The sequence below is a fragment of the Anguilla anguilla genome, chromosome 3 (genome assembly GCF_013347855.1).
Source record: "Anguilla anguilla isolate fAngAng1 chromosome 3, fAngAng1.pri, whole genome shotgun sequence".
NCBI classification, from domain to species: domain Eukaryota; kingdom Metazoa; phylum Chordata; class Actinopteri; order Anguilliformes; family Anguillidae; genus Anguilla; species Anguilla anguilla.
Window position 1 is genome coordinate 56,434,335 of NC_049203.1, and position 25,531 is coordinate 56,459,865.

The following is a 25,531-nucleotide window of genomic DNA, read 5'->3' on the forward strand; positions in this document are numbered from 1 at the left end:
TAGGGTGTAAAAAATCAGCATTTTTCAGACTCGGCCCACTTCATTGGGACTTGCAGGCTCTATGGGTTGCGCGAGGGATAGCGGAACCAACAGAAACGCGACTGCGACTGTTCCCCTGACAGCCGAGAGGATTCTGCGTGGCAGGAGAGCCGCAGGGGGTGTCGTGCGGTGTCACGAAAACCAATGAGAGAAGCCGAGTCTCTGAGCTGGACCGCTGACAAAGTGGCACCAAATGGCACCAATTGAGGGATTGGCTTGTAACATTTCATGGGCTTCTAACAAAAAAAGGAAGTGCCTGCTCTCCCCCCCCTCTCTCTCTCTCTCTCCTTCTTCCCTCTCTCTTGTCCTCTGTTTGACCCTGGTCCCATTTCCTCTGAGATCAGGGGACACAGCGGTGCACCTCTCCCTCTTTCCTCTCCCTCCTCCTGTCTCTTTCCTCACCCCCTTCTTTCATCCTTGCCTCACTGTGCTTTCTCCTCGTTCTCTCCCTCTCTCACTCTCTCCCGTCCTTCGAGCCCCCCACCCCCCCCCCGCGTCTCGGGGCTCCTCTCGGTCAGAGGGAGGGAGCCACGGGCGAGGGTCTGACAGCCACGGTCCTGTGCGGGGAGGTCATGTGACCGCCCTGCAGAGAGAGAGAGAGAGGGCGAGGAGCACTGCGCCAGAGCGCGGGAGCTCTGACGCTCATTAGCGGCGTAATATATGGACATTCCTGCCTCATTCATCGCTGTGGGCTAGTCACAGGTATAATGAGCACGTCTCACTGAAGACCGCTGCAGCAATTTGAACAGAGCAACGGCGGCTCGTCTCATTGGTCTGACATTACCTGTCAAAGCAGGCCTGACCTGTGACTTGTTGCCATACAGACATGAAGGTACTGAAGGTGTCTTGTGTGTGTAAATTATACTGACCCGCGATGGCATTCTTTCGTACATGCGTTTGTTTTGCTTTAAGGTGAACCAGGCAGGGTGTGTGTGTGTGTGTGTGCGTGTGCGAGCATGTGTCGCATGTGTATGCGTGTGTGGGGTATGTGCGTGTGTGCACGTGTGCGTGCGCATGTGTGGTCATGTTGTATGTCTTTAGAGGAATGATGCTGTAGCACCCCATGCTCAGACAGCTGTTCATTTTATTACGATATGATTTTATAATTAAAACGGCAGAGTTTTTTTCCCGTGCTGAAATATTTAAAGAATCTTACATCCGCACCCCGCCTGTCTTCTGAGGAAATTTAGCATCCTGTCCTGGGCATTTCCCTTATAAGGAAATTTTTCAATGGTTAATTCTTTTAATCGGTAATTTTGACATAGGTTTATATTTCATTAATCCCAGTGGTTTGGATTTTAGAGAGCTTCACGAGACCAACTGCTTAATTAGACATTCTGTTAAGCTGGATGCGCTTTACAGGCACGGCCTTACTTACAAGCCTATTGTCTGTGTGGATTTTAACATACTCTAAAGCCTGAGGGGGGTGTGTTTTTTTCACACATTGAGGGTGAGCTCAATACAACGCGCTTTAATGGACACCGTCCCTTTTAAGTCAACACATGTCATACCGATGGCTCGTTACATCCGACATTCGTTCGTGACATAGATAGCCTATTAGGGTGCGTCGTGATACGCGTCGCATTGCGATTCGGGTTCCGATGTCGTGAATCTGCCCGCGCTCGTCGCGGCTAACGCGCGTGCGCGCTCAGGGTAAAGGCTGCGTCTCCAGCCATCCAAGCGGTCCCGCGGGTTTGTTCCAGCGTCAACGTGCTCTCGCCCACCTTAGTGTTTTCGTGCGCCTGTGCATGCATGTGTGAACGATTGTGTTCATGTGTGTGTTTGTGGCGAGTGTGTGTGTGTCCGTGTGTGTCCGTGTGTGTGTGTGTGTGTGTGTGTGTGTGTGTGTCTGCAAGAGCCCCCAGGCGCGGCACTGTCTGGATTGGGCCTTCTGCCACTAAGCCCTCCCTGTCCTGACCTAGTTCCACTCCCCCCCGCCAGCCAACCACCTCACGCCTGGCCCTCGTGCCTGTCAAGAGCGATTAGAGCGCCGGGACCCAAATAACCAGGCCCTGACTCCCGCTGCGCACGCCACTGGAGCGGGAGTGCATGCGTGTGTGTGCAAGCGCACGCCATTCGCGAGCGTGCACGCCTCTGTGTGCCGCGAGCGCTCCCGTGCACCTGTGTCATTTCCGTGTGTGGCTCCACTCTTGCACTTTATGGTGTACGCGGGGCTGTCAAGTGGAAAGAAGGCGGTGCTCTCCGGAGGGTGGAGGACAACGGCTCCACTTATCCCATCCAGCAGTACATAACGTGGTCCATATTGACCTGTTAATGGAGCATCATTCAGCCCATAGCATTACCTTCTGTTCCTGACCCCTGACTCTGGAACCCACTCAGTTTGAGTCTCTACGGAAACCGCTGAGAGCATTTACTTTGCCAGAACCTTCTGATAGGCCCAGTGAAGGCTTTGTTGCTATGTTCTCAAAGGGCTGCCATCTTGGTGGCATTTTTGAGGCATTTGAGGGCACACAGTGGCAACACACAGTAAGGTGACACTTGACAGCCAGTGGTGGGGCCTCTTGTACTGCAGGACACAAAGATGAAACCAAACCGGGGAAGTGGTCACATGAACCCGGAATGAACAGAACTTCTCCAAAAAAAAAACCAACAGTAAAAATCACGTGTAGCAAATTTTAGCCTAGCATTGATATTTTTAAGGACTCTCAGTGGGCTACCTCTCGCAGAATGTGACTCTGTCTGTACACTCTCGCCTTTCATTTATTTGTTACTTTAGTCTTTCTTTCACCTGGCTTCTTTTGGAAGCGTGGAGGTTTATGTGCGCGTTCGTGTCTCTGGGTGGGTCTGTGTGGGGGCAGGAGCGGGACGCCCTCCAGCCGTTGGAGGGGTCCGTGGGGCTCTGGGGTCCCCCGCTCTTTAGGGAGAACAGAGCGGATTTGTGCGGCTCTGCGCAGGTGCATTTGCTCGAGAGGAGGAGGAGGAGGAGGAGGAGGCTGTGGTAATGAGTTCTCTGACGGTGCTGATTATAGGGGGCCACTGTGAGTGCAATAAAAGGGCCCTTCTTACAAGAGTAAGAGAGAGAGAGAGGTGTTAAACCTCCAGCCCTGCTGTTTGCAAGCAAAGAGCAGTGGAGCGCTTTCGCTCTCTCTCAATCTCTCTCACTCTCTCTCTTGCTCTTTCTCTCTTGCGCTGTCTCTCTTTCTCTTTCGCTTTCTCTCGTGTTCGTTTCCCCCCCAGCACTGTTGCACAGACCTTTATTTTCTTCACTTTCTCCAGATTTTGCCTCCACGCAGGCATAAATGTATCCAGCATAAATAACATACTAGGACAAGACTTTGCACTTTGTATATGAGCATTGCATTTGCATAAAATTTGCATAGGCATCAACAGTATGGCAAATTTCTGTAAAACCTGCAAAAAAAAGAAACAAATAAATTGCTCTCCATTTGGTTTAGAGTATTCTTTAGATATAAACCACTTGCTCTCAGCCAGCTGTGTTTTTTTAAGGAACCTAAGTTGTAATTGGAATTTGTTCCAATTAATGGTTCAAATAGCAGCTGGGATGGGTTACCACTGTTGAATCCTTGAGAAAATTACTTGAATTGGTTCTGTAACTATCCAGGCATATAAATAGATGTGTTTAAAAAAAAAGCTATATAAGTCACCCTGGACAATGTGCCCGCTCAGGTAATTAAAAAATTAATAGCAAGGACAGGCCTCCTTACAGGAGGCATTGAATTGGATGAATTAGTCAGACAGGGGTGGTGAGGTTTTCGCTACTTACAATGGAAATGTTGTTATGAATTCTGTATGAGTATCCTCCATGCACGTTTTTGCCCCTTGCTGTGGCATTACCAGTTTGTTTCACCAGTGTTTCACTTTGCTGTCTGTGCGTGGTGATCCGAGTTATGTTCAACAGAGCACCATTGAAAGATCCACAGAGAGGATGATGGGAAGTGAAGTCCAGAGACTGAGTTTGTCAGGTCCGCCACAGGGAGGGAGGGGTGCCCTCACCGTCAGCACGGCCTTCACTGCTTATGTGTGACGTTCTTCTGACTGCAACGCACGTCAGCTTGACCCAGACGAACGCAAGAAGGCAGTGAGAACCTCCTTTGTGTCTGCTGAAAGGGAGAGGGAGCTTTATGTCAGGGTTCAAAGGTGCGAGCTGCGTTTCGTAATTTTTTGGGCGAGCACCTTCTTTCTCATGGCTGCAGTGTGTCGGCTGATGTCACGGCGTGTGCGCCTCAAGGCGTCAGTCAATGCCACGTCTGATGTCATCAGAAGCAGCAGTCCGGTGCACAGCCCGCTCCTCCACAATGTGCTCACGCAAGCATACATTGGGGAATGTCGCTCCAAATCAGGTCAGGAAGAAATGGTTGAATGGTGCTTTGTGACCGCCATGCCACTCGGTGAACCTCGCAGGTCATTGGCCGATTGAGGCTGAAGGGGTCCTGATCAGGTTTCCAATACTAAGGGAGAAAACTAGCTGTACCCAGGTGAGGTAAAGCTCGCAGTGAACCAAAGGGAGCTCTGTTAAACCCAGTCTACTGAGCGTTCCCAGGAGCACAACCCACTGTTGTTTTTCCCATGCGATATCCATCCCCCCCTCCTCCTTTACAGTATACCCCAGCACTGCCAGTCTGGGTGGGGAGCTGCATCTGAAAGCACCACAGTCGTGTTGAGTGGCCTATTAGGCGTCATTTGGCTTCGCTTTAAAAGGCATTTGTTGGCGCTAATGAACAGATCACTCATCCCCGTTTGTGTTCGTGGCCAGGCTGCAGAAGCGGTTGTGTAATTTTAGGAGGCTGGATTGGCGCGGACAGGCAGGTTGAAGGCTCCAGGATGTGTGGGATGTGTTTGTGTAATTGATTTAGCCAGCGAGAGGCTCAAGCCAACACGCTTCCATTGCTCTGGATGGACCATAGCCTGAAGGTGTTATGACGGAAAGGAAAACTCTGGAAGATAAGAAAAACATGCAAGTGCTGCACGGTAACACCGCTGTACAGCAGCCATGCTGAATTTTTTTACTTTCGTGCCATTTTACGTCAACCGTTCGTCGATTACCGTGGCGGCGTCTGGAGCGTACGAAACCTCAGCGCCGCGGCTCGAACGCGACCCAAAAACGAGAGCGCCTCTCCGACGGGCCGTCCCGCCGGGGCGCACTCCGCCTGCCCTTGAGGGGAGGCGTCGTGATTTACGAGCTCCTCGCCCCCGTGTCTGGCTTCGGTGGGGACGGGAGCGGGGCGGGCAGGGCGGATCCGCCGGGGAGAAAAGAGAGGGAGAAAAGACACAACAGCTGCTGCGGAGGCTCTGCGCGGCCTTGGAGCTGCAGGTGGGAGGCCAACAAAAGGGACCCTGTTCAGCTGTCTTGTCTGCTCTCCTCCCCCCTTTTAGGTGCTCGACCGCGTCCCACTCACATTTCTCTCTCGCGCGCCGAAAGTTCATTGTGCGTTCAGCCTGATGTGCCTTTTCAGAGATCTGGAGAGCGCTGGATTTGGAGAGAGAGAGGGGGGGGGGGGGGGGGGGGGGGGAGGAGGAGGAACAATGTGCACGCACCTTGCATGGTCTTTGCGTGCGTGTTTGAAGGGAAGAGACGAGAGCGTTCTGTGTCTTTGTGCAACATAAGGTGCTTCAGTGATCTGTTTGCGAGTGTGGGCTGCTCTTGGGTGAGTACCAGATCCGCGAGAGATGGCAGCTTCTGCCGGTGGACGATTTGGCGCTGTCCGCATTGCCACCAGACGGCTGCCCTGCGTCTAGACAGAAAAGAACAATCAGCGTACGGAGGAAGGAAGGTACTAGCGCATAGATACACGGGTGTTGCATCTGATTTCTCCTGTACCCTCGTTTTGGTTGCCTCTTTGATCTGATTAAGCATGGCCGGTAGCCAGAGGAAACCTGGATGATGTCACCTCCCCAGTACAGTCACAGTGTCAGTTTGATAAAATGTCCCTTAACCCGTGGAGTCCAGTTCTTAGTGTGTACAGAGATGCTCTTCAGATGTGAATGGCTGTGATTATGGACACGCCACTCTGGAGCAAGAGCAAACCATGACTTTGCCACGCGTGCCCCCATGTCTTTAGAGAGATGGTGTCCTGTATCTGACATTCTCTCACCGCTTGCTGGATCTCTGCAAGATAAGAGAGAGGGGGGTTAAGGTGTGAATCATAAATCCCCTTTCCCCTCACTGTTGTGTTTGTGTTTCTGTTGGCCGCAGATGATACGTTACACAGTTTCACCGCCCCCTGTGACCCGTGCCATTTGAATGGGTCCAGTTGGTTCCTTATGGAGGGATTTTCCTAAGTGAGAAGGCAGCCAGCTTCACACAGGCCGAGTGTGGGCGTGTGGCATTGAATTATGGGATGTCCCCAACCTGAGGCAGTGATGAGAAGATCCACTGTTCTCTCTCTGCGTTTGTCTGCGGTGGGGGAGGAGGACAATGGCCGCTTAACGTCAGAAGACTTCCTCAAATCCTAACTCGCCCCAGCACCAACGATCCGCAACAATGCGTTCATTCATGTCTTGTGATTATTAAAATTGTAATTCATACATAACTACGGCTGTATCGTGAGGTATCACCTTACATCTGGCGGGCTTTCAAGATTCTCTTTTCCAAAACAGTACTTGTCCATTGACATTCTGACAGGCGAATCAATTTATTGCTCAAAATTCTCAGGTAAGCAGTAAAACTGTTAAAGGAGCAGTGGTCGGAGGTGCGTTCCGGTCCTGTTGAACATGAAGAGTGAATGGGCGGAAAGGCGGTTGAGGCTGATGAGGAGCTGCTGCTGCTGCTGCAGCGGCTGCGTTCGCACGTGTGTTTGTGTGTCTTTGTGCATACGTTTCCTGGCGACAGGCCGTGCTGTCTCCAGCAGTCCTCTCTTCTCCAGAAGGTAGCAGTTAATCTCTCAGGCGCTGGGGCCTCCTATCAGCTAATCTGTGACATGGCTGTCTCCATGGGGAAGAGGCGGGGGGGGGGGGGGGGGGGGGGGGGGGTTGGTGGGGCACTGGCTGAGGTGGGCCTTTAAAAACTCATTTATTTTATTACAGTAACAATGGGGCTGCTGTGGCAGAGTAATCTCCCATTAAACCATTACTGTGTGGAGGAGGAGAGGGGGTGGGGGAGGGGAGCTCCTTCCTTCCTGTGTCTTCAGGGCCCTCAGGGCCTCCCCCAGGGGGTGGATTACAGTAAACAGCTGGACACACACACACACATTGTCACTCACAGTAACACACACACGTATGTATTTAAGTATGTATTTGTGACTACTGTATATATATATATATATATATGTATAGGCTGTGTGATTGTGTGTAATATGTATATATACACGCACACTCAAAATCACTCACACACACACACACACACAAGCTTTTGTCCATTCTCTTGCTCCAGATTTGTGTGTCCTGAGCCCCTTGCTAAATCCTGACAAATGTCATTTAACATGGCTTCTGTTGTTGTTTTCTTGTTTGCTCATAACCATTTTAGGCATGTTTCTAACTCACAGCTGAAAACGAGAGGTGCTGTGCCGGAGTTTTGAAGTTCTCACTTCCTGTCAGCGTTGTGCGAGGAGCACGAGCCGGGCGAACACCTGCGTGCTGGTGGTTAAAAACATTGATGGGGTTGTGTGCGAGTCCGTGAGGAACAGTCAGTCTCAGGGTCAGTTAGTCACGCCTGGGCATCGCTCTGGCACCCTCTGCTTTGAATACCGCAGGTGTAGAGCAAACACAAACGGTGTAGTCATCCCCGCCGCGTCATCGGTGGCGGTGTCGGTGTTTCACGCACTCATCCGTCACCGGTATGGAAGGAGTGACGTGTGGGAGCGAAGCCGAGAGAGAAGGATTCATCTGTGAACTGGACGCTGACTGACACTCTGAAATCTGTTCAGTACTTCACTGTAATCCTTCACAGACCACTTACCTGCTGTGTCCCCAGCGCTTCACACCGTCCCTGAATAGTTAATTGCCCAAAGCTGTTGATTGTGTGCCGTTGTGGCCTGACCTTGTATCAATCCTGCCCATTCTTCCTTATAAAAATTGGGTATTGGGATTAGGAGTGGCAGGGCTGGTGCATTGGTAGTTGGGGTGTGAAGTAAGAATTGCTTTGATAAGGGCTTGGTACTTCCAGCGAAACGATAACCAAACCCTTTCCTGGGACAGGGGTTTGATCAGAGGAGAGTTTTAGTTTATAATATTTGTCCGGGCGGTATCGCTAGCGCTCGCGCTGACGACAGTGAGCGAGGGATTCAGCGCTGACGCAGACGGAGAGAGAGAGAGAGAGAGAGAGAGGGAGGTTCTGATGGCGCTCACTCACTGTGCACACACACACACACGTGGCCCAGGGGAGACAGCATGAGATACCAGGAGCTCCTCCAACAGCTTCTTCAATCCCTCCTCCTCCCCCAGTCCCTCCTTTCATAATGTCTGTCTTTCTTCATTCAGTCCTTTATACCTATTGATCCCCCTTTTGCAGCTGACAAGTGTGAAATGAATACAGCGTCTTTTTTTCTCTCTCGCTCTCTTTCTTGCTGTTTGTGCTCGCCCTCTCTTTCTTGCTCGCTCTCTCTCTCCCTCTCCCCCTCTCTCTCTCTCTCTCTCTCTCTCTCTCTCTCTGCTTACGCTTCTCCAGTAGTCAGGTTAAAATCCAGGTTTTGAAGATCCTATCTGCAGAGATAAATCTCTCAAAGCCCATTCACATCTCAGCGATAAGTCTGCCTTTCTTCCGTGGCCTGTGTGAATGTGAGAGAGAAAGGGGTCTTTCAGCCCCCTGGGACTGGGATTGGACATTCAGGCGGGGGGGGGGGGGGGGGGGTGGGGGGGCTCCCTGATCCTGAGCTGGAAGCCTGGAGCTGGGAGGCAGGTCTCTGGATCAGAAGGTCACGGGGTCAGTGGTGCCGCCTTGTCCTTGTGGAGCAGCGAACAGCCTGAAGAGGGGGGGAAGAGGAGCGACTCATTCGCCCCTACTGCTGGGGTTTCCATCTCCACACCTCCCTCCCTCAGGCTTTCAGCTCATATCATTTCATCATATATTACAGAGAGCAAAGCTTTCTGATGCCTTATTGCTCGATTGTCTGTTTGCAACATTAAGTGCTGTTCTCTGAGAGCACACTTCTTACATTAGCGTGTGAATTTCCTTCAGCCTTCCAGGGCAGGATTGAATCTTACTTGTACTTGAAGGCTGCAGCAGCACAATGCTTTGTGAACTGAAACAGTCGTTTCTTTAATCTTGCTGAATTACCGGCTAGTTTCTTCCGCTGTCGATTTCTGAGTGTTTGGTGGCTGCCAGATCTCTCCGGGGCCTTTGTGCTACAAACCTTTCACCCTTAACCCACAGCGTGACCTTAAATACCCACGAAGCCATTTTGTTGCAGACAACAGAGTGCTGAGTTACTGCTGGTATGGAGCAATGGGACAATCCAGGGGCACCACTGGTGCTCCTAAAGTGGGGTCCCCATCATAGCTGACATACATATCTACCTCTTTGTTTTTCTTCACCGTTTATTACCTCTTTGTGTGAAAGTCAATGCTATTGTGAAAATGTGTTGGTGGCCAAGCAGGCAGATACGAATAAACTATCTGTTGAAAACGAGAGCGAAACTACCCCATTAAATAACAAATCCATGAATGATGAGCGTTTCTATCCCTGTCCTCTTCTCTATATTGCAAATGAAATCATCTTTGGTTTTATTGGCATGGTGTATCGAAATGAAAATAGCTAAAGCTCTTATAGGACACGGCACACATACACAAAGTGTTGTAAACATTGATGGTTATCCTATTAATAAAACTCAATTTCTTTCTCCTCACTTGACTGTGTACACACACGCGTGCACACACACACACAAGCACACATACACACATTTCACCTCTGTGTTCGTGTGTGTCTTGAGTTGTACAGATTCCATTTTTTTCCTGCTACATATTCTTTTGAACCTATTTTGAAGGCGGTCTATTTGTACATAAACGTTTTTGCCACAATCTCCCTCCTCCAGCATCTGCACATCCTCTTTTCCCCCCCCCCCCCCCCCACCACCACCACCACCCTGTCTTCCTTCCTCTTTCTGCAAGCTCATTGACATTCTTTAAACACAGTGCTGAAAGAGGCAGACCTCCCGGCACTGCACTCACATACTGTGTGTGTGTGTGTGTGTGTGTGCGTGTGTGCATGTGTGTGTGTCCTGTGTGTCTGTGTGTCTGTCTGTGTGGCCTCAGATTTTGTGTGAAAGTGACGAGTGTATGTTTGCCTGTGTGCTCTTTGTATTTGTTGGTACATGTAATAAATGTGCTAGGTCATTGCCTGATAGGATGTTGGATTAACAATTCTCTCAGAAAATGTATTATGATTCATCATGTTAGCCACTGCTGGTATTGATGCACTTGTTTTAATAATATATGAAAGGGCATCCTGGTCTTTCATGTTGCTATGTGGGCCCTCAGACAGACGCGAGACATTTCCCTCTGTGTAATCTGAATCGTGCGTGTCTGTGTGTTTGCATGTGTGCGTCTCCTCTGGGCTTCCCCTAAATGGAACCCTCTTTACTGTCTATCTAGTGGCTGTGTCATGGAATTTACAGAAATCCAAACAACCAAGTAGCTGAGACGCCCCCAGATGAAAGAAGTTGCCAGATCGTTTCGATATTTACGTGTAAGAAACGCTGACTCAGAATGAAAGTCTCCCGTGTAACCAAACATAGCAACGCTACCTGTGAGAAATTGTCTCTGTTTCAACATCTTCCGGCTCTGCAGTAAACAAGAGTTACCAGCAAGGAAAATTATGTTTTGAGAGCAGGTCAATCGGGGTAAGAGGGAGAGATTAAATTCGACAGTAGTGTTGGTTTAGAGAGCGATTACTGTATTGGACTGATACCAGGTGGTTCTGCCTTATTCCTGTTTGGGAGTCATTTCTCTGTATGGCACATAAATAACTTGTCTGTTTAAACAGGGTAACTTTTTCCTGCTCTCTCCCTGGTTACAGAACCCAGTTTTTTCTTTTCAATTTTGAAAGCAGAGGCACTTGTGTATAGCAGTGAATCCTGTTTTAGTATTAATGGCTTATGGCAAATAAAAACTGGAAGGAAGAAAAAATCACATGGTACACCCTAAACTATGGAGTATTAATATGTTCCATTAATATTCCCTATGCTGAGTATTAATATATTCAAATCAGAGATATATGCATTTTTATTGGCACGTCTTCATCAGCTGTTTGACTGTAATACAGAGCCCCAGTTTCCAGATTTCATGTGCTGGGAGGGGTAACTGGAATGGACTCTCTACGCTGTTTATCCAGATATCATGATTGTGCGGTTTGTTGTATGTTTTCCCTGCTGATTATGGCCTTATATATTGGCCTTCATTGCAATTTTGCGATGCAGATCCTCTGAATTTAATGACGTCTCCTGCTGATATTTTGTCTGAACAGAGGAGGATAAAAAATATATGAACTTGATGAAAGTTAATTAGACAGGCCTGGTTTTATTTTATGGTTTATTTTTATGATATTCAAACCGCAAAAATGTGTATCACCTTCAAGGACATGAACCTCATAATTATGAGGTTTCCAGATATGGGTTTTCTGTTTTCTCCATTGATGTTTCTTTGCTTTTCCTCACACTGATAGTGAAAACAGCTACATCAAACCATAAGAAAAAGAGGGGTGCTCAACTACTGTGGCAAAATACTGAGACAGCAAAGAATCCAAGAAAGATTTCCAAAGTGGAAGATTTCCAAAGATTCCTGGAAAAGGTGGACTTTAAGACGAAGGCTGAGAACAAATTTGTTCTTACGCTCAGCATTTAATCAATGGAAAGACACAGAAAACTGCTGTTTCGACGTCCCCTGACGTTTTCCTCGGAGAACTCGGTTACAGGAGATGAAGCCTGGTGCTCCTCTAAACTCTGTCCCCTGGAGTGGCTGTGCCTCTCCTCCTGGGTGCTGCTTGATTGTGGTGTTGCTCTGGTGGGGTGGAGCCTGGAGTCAGGCCCAGCCAGACCTGTGCTCCCTCTGGATCCCTCTCACGGCCTCTCATAGATCAAAACCTTTTCTCCAGCATTGGGGGCACCCAGGCTAGGCCACGGTGCATCTTATCACTTGGGTAAAAGTTTCATAACCCATCCTCAGGGAATCAGGAAGTCATGAGGGTCCTGGTCTTTTGTGTTCCTCAGTGATGCATCATGCTATTTCACCTTTAGGTTCTGGTACTGCATTTTCAGTTTAGAAAACATGAATTTTGCACCTCAAATAATCCGACGCCCATCCTTTTGGGAGTCACGGCCTCGTTCAAAATCATTTTGGGTGCATCGGCTCCAAACAGGGATCGCCCTTGATCATTGATCCCAATTTTGTGCTGCTAGATGTGTCACAATGACACCGGTAAACACAAATCCTGGAGATAACTCTGCAAAATCCTCTGGTTTCATAACCCTGATTAGAGTGGCCAGACTCCTGTAGAGTACCACAAATCTCCCTAAGCAGGTTATGACATAATGGGTGCTCACTGATGTTCGGGGCATTTATAGATGTTGCTGTGCTCGCCATGACGTAGCGGACAAGGTCATATTCTTTTTACTGCACCATATTTTTTCCCCTGTGTCCTCCATGTGAACTTTATTTCTAAATAAATGACAAACATGCATTTGTTATTAGTCTGTCTAAATGTGTGGCACTGAAGGTGATTATAATGGCTACATGTGCAGTATCATCGCTTATTAAATTATTATTGCCCGTATTTCTTAAAGTTTTTTGTATGTCAATGCATAAATTGATTAAATGGCACAGCAGTGCACTAGGCCACTCCTAACTACAGGAGCTTACTGCACTGGAGAGTGAGCTAGTCCATATTACCTCTCTCAGCTTTGCTTCAGTACTTCCCATTGGTTGGAGAACACAAGCCCAAGGGGTCAGATTGGTCCTTGCCGAACCTGCGCTGGCTGGACCAGATGTTTAGTTGTAATTGTGTCCCGTTACCTCTGTGACCTCATAATGAGCTTCGGCGGCTTCGCCGTGACGCGGCGGTGTATTCCAGGCGGCGCGCCCTTTACCACAGTGCCCCCGGCGGTCCTGCCCCGGAGAGGAGAGAGGGCAGAGGGAGGAATTAGAGATGAGAAGTGGCCTTCCTAATCTCCTTTATCCCGTCTGAGTCCGGGCCCACCTGCCAGCGCTGCTGCTGGATGAGGGATGCGCCTTTTCTGCAATAAGACATTCAAATTTGTCGCGAGCAAATATTCAAATAACCCCCGCCCCTTTCCTCCAGCCGGCGCGGCGAGAAACTCCCAGCCATTTCTGTTTAAGTAATGACTTCCTGCGGAGAGATCTGCTTTCGCTCGCACTTTTTTGGGAAGGAAAATAAATGACATGAATGAAATGGCAGTTATTCCAGGCTGTGCTGCCACCCCCTCCCCCCCCCCCATGGATACTGATGAGGCAGTACTGGTTTCACCTTCATTTTACATTTGAATGCCTGTCTGAATGTGGCTGAATGTTGAAACTGGGCGTTGGCTCTCGGTCCCCATTTTGGTGGTGGTGTCGCCCTGTCCAGCCAGACCTGGCCCTTCCTTCCCCAGGCCCTCCGGGATCTGACAGGTGCTGCTGGGGCTCCTGGCTGTGCTGTGGCCCTTCTCCTCGCCTCTGCCCTCGCCAGCTGGCTGCACCGCCCGGCCCTGCCGCCCGGCCGACGCAGGGACCCCGAGGGGGGACGGGCCAGAATCTCCGCCGTCCAGGAGAGGCGGCCGGCCGCTGTGCGGACCGATCGAAGTATCGATCCGGAGCGCTGCGAGACTGCTGCGCTTTGTCGAGCCGTACTTCACAGTGCAGCGGTTATGAGCCGTGTTTTCTAAACCCCCCTCGGCCCTGGGGAGCAGTATAAATATAGACCCTGCCTAAAGCCGTCTCTTCCATGTTTCTCCGCCGTTCGCTCTACAGCGCGTCCTCATCCATCTCCTTTCCGTTGCCATTTATGGCGGGGGCATCTCCGCGGCTCCTGGTCCGATTGACGCGGGCAAGGAGTCCATTCCCTGTAATGCCTGCGATTTAATTCCCCCCCCCCCCCCCCCCCCCCGTCGTCCTACCGTAAGGCCTGCACACTTTCTAGGAAGCCAGCTTGCCTGAAATGCGACTCCCTATCAAAGAATGCCCACAGTACACACACAGCAATCGCTGCTTATTGACGTGGAGGTTTGATAGCAGCAGTTTGAGAGCAGCCGAGAAGTAGTGGCCGTTTGAGATTGATAGGTGCTGCGGTGGCGGCGATGATGATCCAAAGCGGCGCTGAAGCTAACCGCTCTGACGCGCGACTGCACAGGACTGATTTACTCGCTTTGTCGGCCGTCGTTTGTTTATTTGCATATCGGGGCGGCAGTGACATAACGGCTGCAGCGGTAATTAAACGAATGACAATGGGAGCGGTAATGATGACTGACAGGCCGCTCCTCTGCCTCCGCGCCTCGGGGAGGGATAGAGGAGGAGGAGGAGGAGGAGGAGGAGGAGGGTTTCCGCGGACGGCGGGTGCCCTCGGCCGCGCGCGGGTCCGCGGCGTGTCGGAGACGCGGTCGGCGGGCTCTGATGTGCGCCGAGGGGCACGGAGCGCCCTCCAGCCGCCAGGAGATCCGGGGCGACACCGCGTCGCACGGGAGGGAGATGGCGGGGTTACACCGCTGTCACTCTGCCTTCCTGTGTGCGTGTGTGTGTGTGTGTGTGTATGTGCACGCGTGCTGTCACTCCACAGCTTGGCCGTGAGAGACGCGAGTTCTGTCGCAGTCACTCGGTCGAATTTCGGCAGGTCAGTTGACAGGGAGCACTGAAGGCTTCTTGTATTGATTGCTTTTGTCTTGGGCTATTGCTCAGACGTCTGACATCATCGCTTCCAGACTTCAAATCAACTCCGGCAACAGCTCTGCAGCATTGATGGTGCACCTTTCCTCAGTCTGGGAACACCTCTGTTCTCAGTTTACTGTCTTCCTCTGGCCTCGGAGCACTGGAAGATGTATAGAATTCTAATTGTGATGTCATTACCGCCGTCTGAGAGGTTCAAAGGTTGGAGAGCTTCCACTTTCGTCAGCCCGCAACAGTACTATATTTCTAATGGCTAAAAGAGCTTCAGTGCTTCTGCTTGTTGAAAATAAATCACCAGGAAAGTATTTTGTAGGACATTCAGTACTAAGCTTTTGTAGTTTTCCTCCTTTTAATGGCTATCTTCTTGCTCTTGTACATCCAACTAAATACACTCCCTGTGTTTGTTCTCAAATACTATGAGATATCTTCAATTTAATATTAATTCCATTATTCAGGCTGATTAGGAATTCATGTTTTAACAGTGAAGTTTCAGAGAGCACTCTTGGAAACCCTTTTAGGAATTCACAGTAGGGCAGTGCGTTTATTAAAACCGCTGATGAGTCACTTTCATAATGCTAATATGAAACATTGTGTTTCTCTGCAGTGGGGTGCTCCATATTCAGTATTGGTAGCAATTTAATGGCAACGTTTCTAATCGTTCACCATGTTTAAATTCCTGTTTCGTTTTGTAAGTCCAGAGGGATGGGTGGGTATATAATTGCTGTAGAGATTAGTGTGCTTTCTGTACACACCTTCACTTGCAGTGCTGACTGTCCATTTTTGTCAGTGTGATTGGCCTGCTTTTTCAATGCAATATAGGAGTAATTAGCTTGACCTGAGACAAAGCACTGAATCTCCTGGGCTGGCTGCCAGAGTGTGCCTGTACGTGTGTTCTTGCACATGTGTGCGTGCCTGTGTTCTGTGCATATTTCTATGCAAATATTTGTATGTATAAGTGTGTGTGCGCGCGTGCGTGTGTGTGTGTGTGTGTGTATGGATGTATCAGGCTGAGTCTGGTTTTATTCTCACGTTTTCAGAACTCATAGCCTGTGATTTAAAAAAATTAATAGGAAGTACTCCACCTCAGTTCCCTGAAGACCTATATACTTAAGTACTAACCATTACAGCTGGTTTATCTATCAGTTGTTCCTGCAGCCTCTCACAGGTGTTAGCTTGGTTCTTAGCATAAATTAACCCAGCCCCCACCTTAAGCTAAGCCTTCCATTCACAGACCTGAAGACATGAAGACATAGGAAGTCTATCTGCTGCAGTTTGTCACAAAGAGAAAGGGCAGAGTGAATCTTTTATTTAGCTAATTTATTTTGTGGTTCAGTAATGTGTATTTAGAAATGTACTGTTAGAAAATTATTGCTAATTTGGTGTAGTAATTTAATAATAATAATAATAATAATAATAGCAGTAGTAGTACCAGACAGGAGTAATAATGGTAAATTATGATAATAATGATATGAGCGTTTCTTCTTGGAGTAATAAATAACTATAAACCGTCTATGTCTGTAAAACACGCTTAAAATATTTCCATGAAGGTTTTGTAATATCTCGGGCCAAATGTTTCAAAGCCCTGTATTCCCTCACAAATTTACACAAAATCCTTTTTCCCCAATCAATTCTCACATACAGATTTCGCCTGTTTCTATCAACACCTTATTAACACTACCTCTCCTTTGGGAATGATCTTACACAATGATCTTACCAACCACAGTAATTACTTCAAGAAATAGTCATTCCGAGCATAGTGGCTCTGCTATTGTTACATGGCAACAAATGTTTATCACTATTATTAGGGTGATGATGATGATGATGATGAAGATGAATATGATGATGATCGTGATGGTGATGATTATTATTTTTTCATTATTGTTGTTTTTATAATTATTATTATTATTATTGTTATTTGATGCATAATGTGTATAATGTTCATAAATGTCGGGATCGCACTGTCTGTGCTGTGTGTAGAGGTGGCAGATGGTAATGACAGTCATAATGGAGCAAATCCGATTTCTGCACTATGAAAGACGTCCCACTGGCCCCCCCCCAGGAGAGCGGCACAAGCCAGTCGATTGTGTATCGATGTGTTTACTCATGGTGAAATTGGTGTGCGGTAGTGTGTGTGCGTGTGCGTGCACGTGTGTGTGTGTGTGTGTGCGTGCACGCGTGTGTGTGTATGCGTGTGTGTGTGTGTACGTGTATGTGTGTGCATGCGTGTGTGTGTGCGTGCACGCGTGTGTGTATGCGTGTGTGTGTACGTGTATGTGTGTGCATGCGTGTGGCACTGTGCAGGAGGCTGAACGGACGCTGCACACGCAAGCTTGCGTGCATACTGTAGACACACAGTGGACGTAGCGCGCTGTGAGAGAGAGGACGGACACAGACTGGCAGAGCAGGGGAAGGTGTGTCTGGGGAGCCCTATTGTTCCAGCACAGCGTCTGCTGAAGCGCTGCTGGAGAGAGGGAGAGAGAGGTAAAGAGAGAGGGAGAAGGAGAGAGAGGGAGAGACGAAGAGAAAGGGAGGGAGAGAGGGAGGGGGAGAGAGAGGGAGTAGGGAAGAGAGAGGGAGGGGGAGAGAGAGAGCAGAGAGAGAGGGAAAGAGAGAGAGGGAGAGGGAGAGATTAGGATGTTGACCGTGGCGTCCGAGCTGCTCCTGGCCTGGGCTGGATGGGTGTGTGCTGGGATTCCTGCTGAAGGTTCACTTCAAGTGTTTAACCGTTAAGGGCCTGAAGTACCAGTGAATTTCATAGCTTATGCAATATGATACGGTGTAACAGCCAGAAACCTGTGAACATTGACCACTTTATTGGTGGCCATATTAGGTTGCCATTGTTATGTAGGGCAGCATTGTCTTGAATCTGGAATTGAATCAAGCGGAGAGGGAAAGGCTCAAAGAGTCTCCCATTAGCACTGTCTGGCCCAGCAAGGTCTGCGTTTTACATCCTGTTTTGTGCTGGAATAAACACACACTGACAGACACGCACTCCATACACTCTGTATTTTTACTACTGTAGCACCAGCACACGCAGCAGTAAATTCAGACACGCGTGCCCCTGAACTCACACAAATGCACAGTTCAGTTAGATACCACTTACTTTACATTTACTAGCAGTCACACAGTTTATGTAGTTCTTGTAATTGTGAGGAGAGAAGGGGAGAGAGGGGGGGAGAGCGAGGGATAGAGCAAGGCAGCCCCACACATTTTCACAGCAGGAATGTTATTATAAATTATTCATGCCATCAAGTATGCATTCCTTAAGATTTTTTTTTTCTTCTTTTTTTTTTGAGGCTAAGCGGAGCGGAACGTGGAGAATTTTCAGCAGCTTCAAGGGTGTGCGGAGTTCCAACCTCCCAACCGCTGCCAGCCACCTCTCTACCCAGCCTGTTAATGATTTTTCGCGTGCGGGCGCGCGCCGGTCTGCTGGGGCGCGCGTGCGCTCGTATCCGTTAGGAACGCCCGAGTTCTCCCGAGGTGCGCGCGAGGGAAATACGGTCGGGGGGGGTTTGATAGCGAGCGAGACGCCGGGCCGGCGCTAGCCGCGGCTCCCGCGGGGCCGCGTGAATAAGCGCCGCGGGGATTACGGTGTCGGTGTGGCGGGTTGTTCTCACCCGCGTCGAGAGGGTTCTGCCGCTAGAGACGCGACACCGCTGGGCGCGTGGCGCTAACATGCTACATGTGTGCTGTCCTGCTCGCGTTGGCCCCGAGATCACTTATCTAAATTAATACAAATAGGGGGATTTGTGCTTATTAAGGTCTGAGGGATTGTCTGGTTTAAAGACTGCTAGCACAGATTATCCCTCTTTATGCCATTTCAGTTGTGTGACTACGAGGTCAATCTCTGGGAAGTGGGAAGTGCATTTTCACACATCAGTGTAGTATATTGAGGTGTTGGCTCCAGGTGTGTGTATGCTATAAGTCACTGGACATGAGTTCTATGTTTTTTTATGTGATATGAATGTGATTCTCTGCATATATGGAGTATGGCTGTTGAGTTGGTACCATGGTTATGTTTTCCCTCCTGTAGTCATTCTGAAATTTTTCAAATGTTGTTGTTTACGATTATTCTATAGGATTTAAAGCACAATTTGGTGCTGTTTAAATGACGTAGGTTCTCTCCGTGGGTAGGTGTTAGTCGTTTTCACATTCAGTCATATTTATGCATTTGTGTACGCTGCAGTCATATTCATGGGAGCAGCTGTCATCAGAACTATGTTTGGCTTCATTTGGGAGAGGTTTTGTCATACGTGAAAATGATCCCCTGAGTTCTCCTGTGGATACTGAGTTGTGATTGGCCAGTGCGACTGTGCGACTGTGTCGTATGCAGATTGTGTGGCAGTAAGAGATCTGAGAAGTGTAGAAGCATGGCGTTCTGATCAGTGTAAACGTGATGTCATGTGGAGGTGAGGAGTGGAAACAGGCTGGTGACGGATCCCACCGGCGCCTGGGTGTGTGAGGGACGGAACTGAGATGAGTAAAGATACCAGGCTTCCCAATGGGCCCTGAGGCCCCCACAGACCAGTGACACAGTGTACGGATATGCCCACACAAACAAACAAACACACCAACACACAAACAAACAAACACACACACGCACGCTTCGAGAAGAAGGGTTTTAAGATGAGGTTGCAAACCTGTCCGTGGTCGTTGGAAAAATTGTGAGGCTTAGCAGGAATAGTGTGGCGTGTTTGTCTTGAACTGCGTGTGAAATGAATACCGTCTCTCTCTCTCTCTCTCTCTCTCTCTCTCTCTGCAGCTGCCTGGATCGGTGAAGAGGAAGCTGGCTGCGGCTGAGAACTCGGGAGAGGTGAACGGGGTCTCCGACGGGCCCATGATCCAGGGAAACGGCAAGCGTCTCTGCCTGGAGGATGTCACTCTGGCCATGGGCCCCGGCTTCCAGCACCCCCCTTACTCCTCGGGGCCCGGGGTGGGAGGCCACAGCGCGGTCATGGAGGGCAACGGACTGAATAACAATGGCCTGGGGTCCCCGTATGCCATGCCCCCCAAAGCCAGCCCTGGCTCCGCCGCGGGGGGTGGAGGAGGGGCCGCGCACGGGGGCATGCTGCCCTCCTTCAACCCCAACGGGAACAGCTCGGCGCCCTCCGTGGAGCAGGAGCTGCAGGACATCCTGGACGAGCTCACCAAGAACCCGGACCCGTCCCTCACCGAGCTGGACATCGAGAAGATCCTGGGGAACAAGGGCGACGAGCAGGCGGGCGGCGCGGGGGGGTTCATGCACCCCGAGGGCAGCGGGACCCCGAAGCGCTCCCCGCAGAGGCCCTCTCATCTGGAGAGCCACCTCACCCGCTCCCCAGGCTTCACGCAGGCCGCGGCCGCCGGCTCCCCCCAGGTGGGGCCCAGCCCGCCCTACTCGCTCCCCCACCCGGCCAAGCCCGTGCCGTCGCCCCTCTCCGCCTCGCCGCTGTCCTCCTCGGCCCAGACGCAGAGCCAGGCGCGCTCCCCGATGCTGTCGGCGGCGCTGTCCAACCGGGCCGGCTCCGCTTGGCACGAGGTCTCCCGCGCCCAGCAGCTGCAGCAGATGGCCTCCAACAGCAAGCACATGTCTGCGGGCACGGCCCCGCCCCCGCCCCAGCCCTCGCCCTGGACCGGGCCCTCCCCGCCCTACCGGCCCAGCGAGAAGCTGCCCAGCTCGTCCCCGCACCAGCAGCCCTTCAGCCCCGCCGGGAGCATCCAGAGCCCCCAGAGCGCGCTCATCTCCGGCATGGCGCCCGCGCCGTCCGCCGGGCCCTCCCCGCCCTACCGCCCGGAGAAGCTGGCCAGCCCCGCCCTGGCGCAGCCCCCGTTCAGCCCGCAGGGCGCCCTGCTGGCCAGCGCCGCGCCCGCGGGAGGGGCCGGCGGCTCCGCCCAGAGCTCCCAGGCCGGCTTCCTGCCCAACATGCCGCCCTCGTCGGGGAGCACGCGGCCCTCCCCCCCCTACCGGACGGACAAGCACTCCAGCCCCACGGTGCAGCAGCAGGCCCCGCAGCAGCAGCAGCAGCCTCCGCTGCCGCCGCAAGCGCAGACTCACTCCTTCAGCTCGCAGAACGGGTCGGCCAGCATGGCCAGCCAGCTCTTCAAGGCCATGACCTCCGGCCCGCCCAGCAGCCTGAAGCTGCTCATGCAGCAGCAGCAGCAGCAGCAGCAGCAAAACCAGCCGTCTGCGCAGCCGCAGTCCCAGCCGCAGCTGCCCCCGGCCGCGCACCAGGCCATAAGCAAGGCCGGGCCGGGGCAGGACCCCTACTCCTTCAACAACACCAAGCCGCTCCGCCACTTCGACCCCGAGCCGCCCGCCCAGAAACTCGGGCCCTTGGTCCCGGGACAGGGATCCTTGGGTCACTACCCGGGGCCGAACATGCAGCAGGCGCCCCCGGTGGCGGGAGCGGGACACTCGCAGCTCCTGCAGCAGCAGCAGGAGATGCAGCAGCGCATGCAGAGGAGCATGCAGGCGGGCGGGATGGCGCCCCACAGCAGAGCGGTGAGTACTTCACTGACACCTGTCACTCATTCAGACACACCCGCCATCTGCAGGAGAGGGTCCCCGGCGGAGATGATAGCCGGCCGCTAGCGCTGCCGTGCTGTTTGCCGTGGCCAGTGGCGACAGCCGTTGGCTGGCGTCTCCTCGCTGTGTGGTCCTCCGTGTTGTTTGCGCGCTTTCATTAATTGGTGTGGCCTGTTGTTTGAATACCCTGAAAGGGGCCCCAGATCCTGATGCCTTCAAAGGGGGGGGGGGGGGTGTTGTACTTGGAATGGATCCCTATGACAGAACTGCATTTGGACAGAACCCCAGCAGTGAGCAAAGGCCATGACAAGAGCAGTTCTCCATTTCTCCACCATACTGTTTATTTGTTTTTTGTTGGTAATGGGAATGTTGGAGTGACTACAGAGAGAGAGAGAGAGCAAGAAAGAGAGAATAAGAAATGCTGTTACTGTGGACACCTGGGGTCAGAGAAATGAACTTTAATGGGGGCTGTCAGGTGGTCTACCACGCTAAGGCACTAGCCCTTGGTCTGATGACACTCCCCGCACTGCAGTATTAAATTGTGGCTGTGCCATCGTTGGCTGATACTGGCAGTCTACACTAATAATAAAAACCATAATAATAATAATAGTTGTTGTTGTCACTATTACCGTACATTTTATGTACTAACTCCATATCAATGAATAACAATAGCACAGATGGTATGGCCAGCATATTCTGCCTTTGTAGCGGAATCATTCTGGCTACTTTTGAAAGAGTGTGAGACCTCGTGAGCCCTCTTAACTTCATGCCAAGTTACTTTTAAGTACTTTTTAACCTTTGAGTACTTTTAAGGCTGAAGGATATTTCGACACTTTTAGGGCTAGTAGGGAGTAAGTTCCCTCAGTTCCTGGAATTTTCCCACATTTGAGAGCTGAGTTTGAACCCTGAGCGGCTCCATGCGTACGGCCCCTGCTTCACATCAGTCACTGCATACTTCTGCGCGTATCTCAGAGAATAACCTCTGACATACAGTAAGAGCGTGTGTATGAAATATGAAAAGCGCGATAGAATTGGATCCAAAGCAGCAATTACGATCATGGCGACGACAAGGGAAAGCCAATTGCTCAGAGGTTCCCTTCAAAACCTTTGTTCAGATTTCCAAAGAAAATTGGACAAACTAATAAAAGCATGGGAAGGATTAGTGCGATTCCCTCAGATTAAAATTGGCGGCTGAAGACTGTGTCTTTCCTGTTTGGGGCCTCTCACCCCCTCACCCCCCGTATGTGTGACTGACCTCATGGACGTGGGTGTCATGGAGATGCCCCCACCAAAACAATTGTGCAAGACGACGCAGCGCCTAAGTGCCCTCCTGACCCCGCACACTGTTTGCTTATGTACTCGCCAGTCACTCATTAAGGACAACAGGAAGGACCATTACCCCAGACACCCAACAGAGCCCAGAGTTGTCAGGTTGTGCGCGCTCTTATTTTGAAAGATGGAGCTGGAGGGGGAGGCCGGGAAAGAGATGAAAAAAAATCTTGTGTGTGTTTGTAATGAGCGGTGGCCTGTGATATGGGCCCTTTGTGGGGGGTGGGGTGGGCTGGGGGCAGTGTGAGTTCAAATCCCAGGTGTAGAGGTGGGATGGGGGCTCTGTTCTACCACTTTGCCCTGGGGGGAAATGTTACAGTGGTGCACAGGGAACTGGAGCTTCCTGCTGTGGGGTGAAAAGTCCTGGTCATGTTGTCCTATGTGCTGAGGGGAGGGCTGCTATAGACCTGTGTGTGTGTGTGGGGGTGGGGGGGTGGGGGGGGGGGGGGGGGTTGTGTGGAGCTGCTTGTGGGGTGCTGCTACTTTGGGGGCCTGAAAGCAGGTCTCCACGCTGTTGCTTTCCCCATGCTCTGATAGGGCCTCTTCATGAAAGTACGGCAAGCTGCTGAGCGAGGAGGAGAATTCCTGAGAGAGAGAGGGAGAGAGGGAGAGAGAGAGAGAGAGAGAGAGAGAGAGAGAGAGAGAGCTTTTACAAGTGTGAGTGTTGTGGGACTGGAGGGGCTGGCCCCTTGTTTCCTCAAAGCATTCCAATTAACAGAGGAATTCTTATTTTCCACCTCTGCCTTCCACCAGCCTCTCCTTCGTCTTTCTGTCACTGCCTCTGTCCCCTGCTAACGCAGATCATTTCTGCTCTAGTGTTTGACAGTTCGCATTGGTGCGTTTTGGAGTAAGTAAGGAGAGCAGTTTATTAGCCTTTTTGTGTCCATACATGTTTGTGCGTGTGTGTGTGTGTGTGTGTGTGTGTGTGCACGTGCGTGTGTGTACGTGTATGTGTGTCTGTAGGCGTGCGCGTTTGAGTGTGTGTGTATATGTGTGTGTCAGTGTGTGTGTGTGTGTGTAGGTGTGTGTGTGCGTGTGTGTGTGTACGTGTATGTGTAGGTGCGTGTGTGTGTGTGTGCACGTGCGTGTGTGTACGTGTATGTGTAGGTGCGTGTGTGTGTGTGTGCACGTGCGTGTGTGTACGTGTATGTGTGTCTGTAGGTGTGCGCATTTGAGTGTGTGTGTATATGTGTGTGTGCGTGTGTGTGTGTGTGCGTGTGTGTGTGTGTGTGGATTTTGTTTCAAAGTGCCGCTGCTGCATTCTCTCTTTGAGGAGAGCGGTGTGTTTGAAGGCAGGGACCTCCCCTTTCAGCCAGCAGCTCTCTTTCATCAGGCCAATAAAGGATAATGAATTTGGGGGGGAGGAGTTGGTTTGGCCTCTTGGCAGTAGTGGCTGAAGGCTAAAGGGGCCCCTCAGTTTACAACCCCCCCTCCAAAAAAAAAAAACCCCTTCCCCTCTCATTCTCCATCATCCCTCCGTCTCCTGGGCTTCTCTCCCTCCCCTCCTCCTCTCTACTTTTAGAGTCTATTGATTCCCACCCTCGTTTGACAGCAAGGAGGGGCTTTATGGAACTTCCTTTGCATTTAGTTATTTCAGATGGGGCCCTGCCTCTTTTGTTTGTCTGTAGCTGTAGCAGTTTTTTTTAACATAAGTTAATGTGATTCTGCAAATTTGCACTGATTACGTAGATTTACACAAATGTAACAGTCTGTCAATACTGTTTAGCAGAAGCAATTTTTCTTCTGCGGCACTCAAGACAAAGATTGCCAGTTCAGGGATTTTTGTTTTAGAGAGAAACTAGTCAGGTTGGTGGCTTTGGCACTGAATGACTAAAAGAATCATTATGAGCAGCATGTCCAAAACGTGTGTTCTACTTGACACGATTGATGAGGTGGTCAGATTAGGGAAGCGAGTTTGGAACGTTTTTTTCTTTTTTTTTCTGTAGTAAATGGCAGAGTCACTGTGGTTTACCTATGGAGCAGCTTTCACACACTCTCTAACCCCCCCCCTTACTTCTTTTACTGTTTATCTCAACTAAAATCTGTACTACAAAACTGGCTGTTGCGTGTTTTTCCTGCTGGTAATTATACGATTAATGGTTATCCTACATGTTATGAAGACACAATTTTGAATATTATTTACAGCGCCTTAGCGATACAGGGATAATGACAAATTGGGGCTTTTTGGCTTTTGAATTTGGGAAAGCAAGGTTCATTTTGAAGAGGCGCACAGCATCCCAGGCTGAAGTAATGAAGCTCCTGTACGTTTCTGTGGAAGGGAATTTATGGCGGAAAAAAGGAACCAAAAAAAAAAAAGAAACGAGTCAGAGAACAAAAGCGTCCCTTCGTACTTTTTATCTCAGCTTCCTGGCAGCGGTTTCTCTCCTGCAGTCATTGACGCAGAGTGGGAATCCCCCCCCCAAAAAAAAACTCCCCCTGTGGAAAGGGCTTTTGGGTCCTCACAAAGTCATCTCATTCTTCACATTTTACAGCACCTCCCAACCTCATGTTTCAGAGGAAACCCACGTTACACTGAAGCCCTCTGTTTGTGTTCAGTTCAGCAACGCTGTATAATGAAAGAACAATATTAAACCAAAAGCAAAATAACTCCTGAGTGATTGATTAGCTCAGCTATAGATTTTTGCAAATCCCAATGTCTTCTGTTTGTGTTTGTGTGTGTGTGTGTGTGTGTGTGTGGTTTATGTATATTCATGCCTCACACAGACTCAATTCTCTTATGCACTTTCATATCCTCTCTGTCTCTCTCTGTCACTCTCACTCTCTTACTCGCTCACTCTCTCTTGCTCTCTCACTCTCACTCTCTCTTGCTCTCTCTCTCTTGCTCTCACGCTCGCTATTCTGCTCTCTCACTCA

At 50.4% G+C, this 25,531-nt stretch overlaps 1 protein-coding gene across 2 annotated transcripts in view; it reads left to right on the forward strand.

The window, feature by feature from the left end:
- Positions 1–25,531, forward strand: part of si:ch73-211e3.1 (mastermind-like domain-containing protein 1) — a 66,924-nt gene that overhangs the window by 16,694 nt on the left and 24,699 nt on the right. For both annotated transcript variants that reach the window (XM_035410389.1, XM_035410388.1), the window contains exon 2: positions 19,586–21,304. In XM_035410389.1, the coding sequence (XP_035266280.1) occupies positions 19,586–21,304 (1,719 nt within the window). The remainder of the gene's footprint in view (positions 1–19,585; positions 21,305–25,531) is intronic.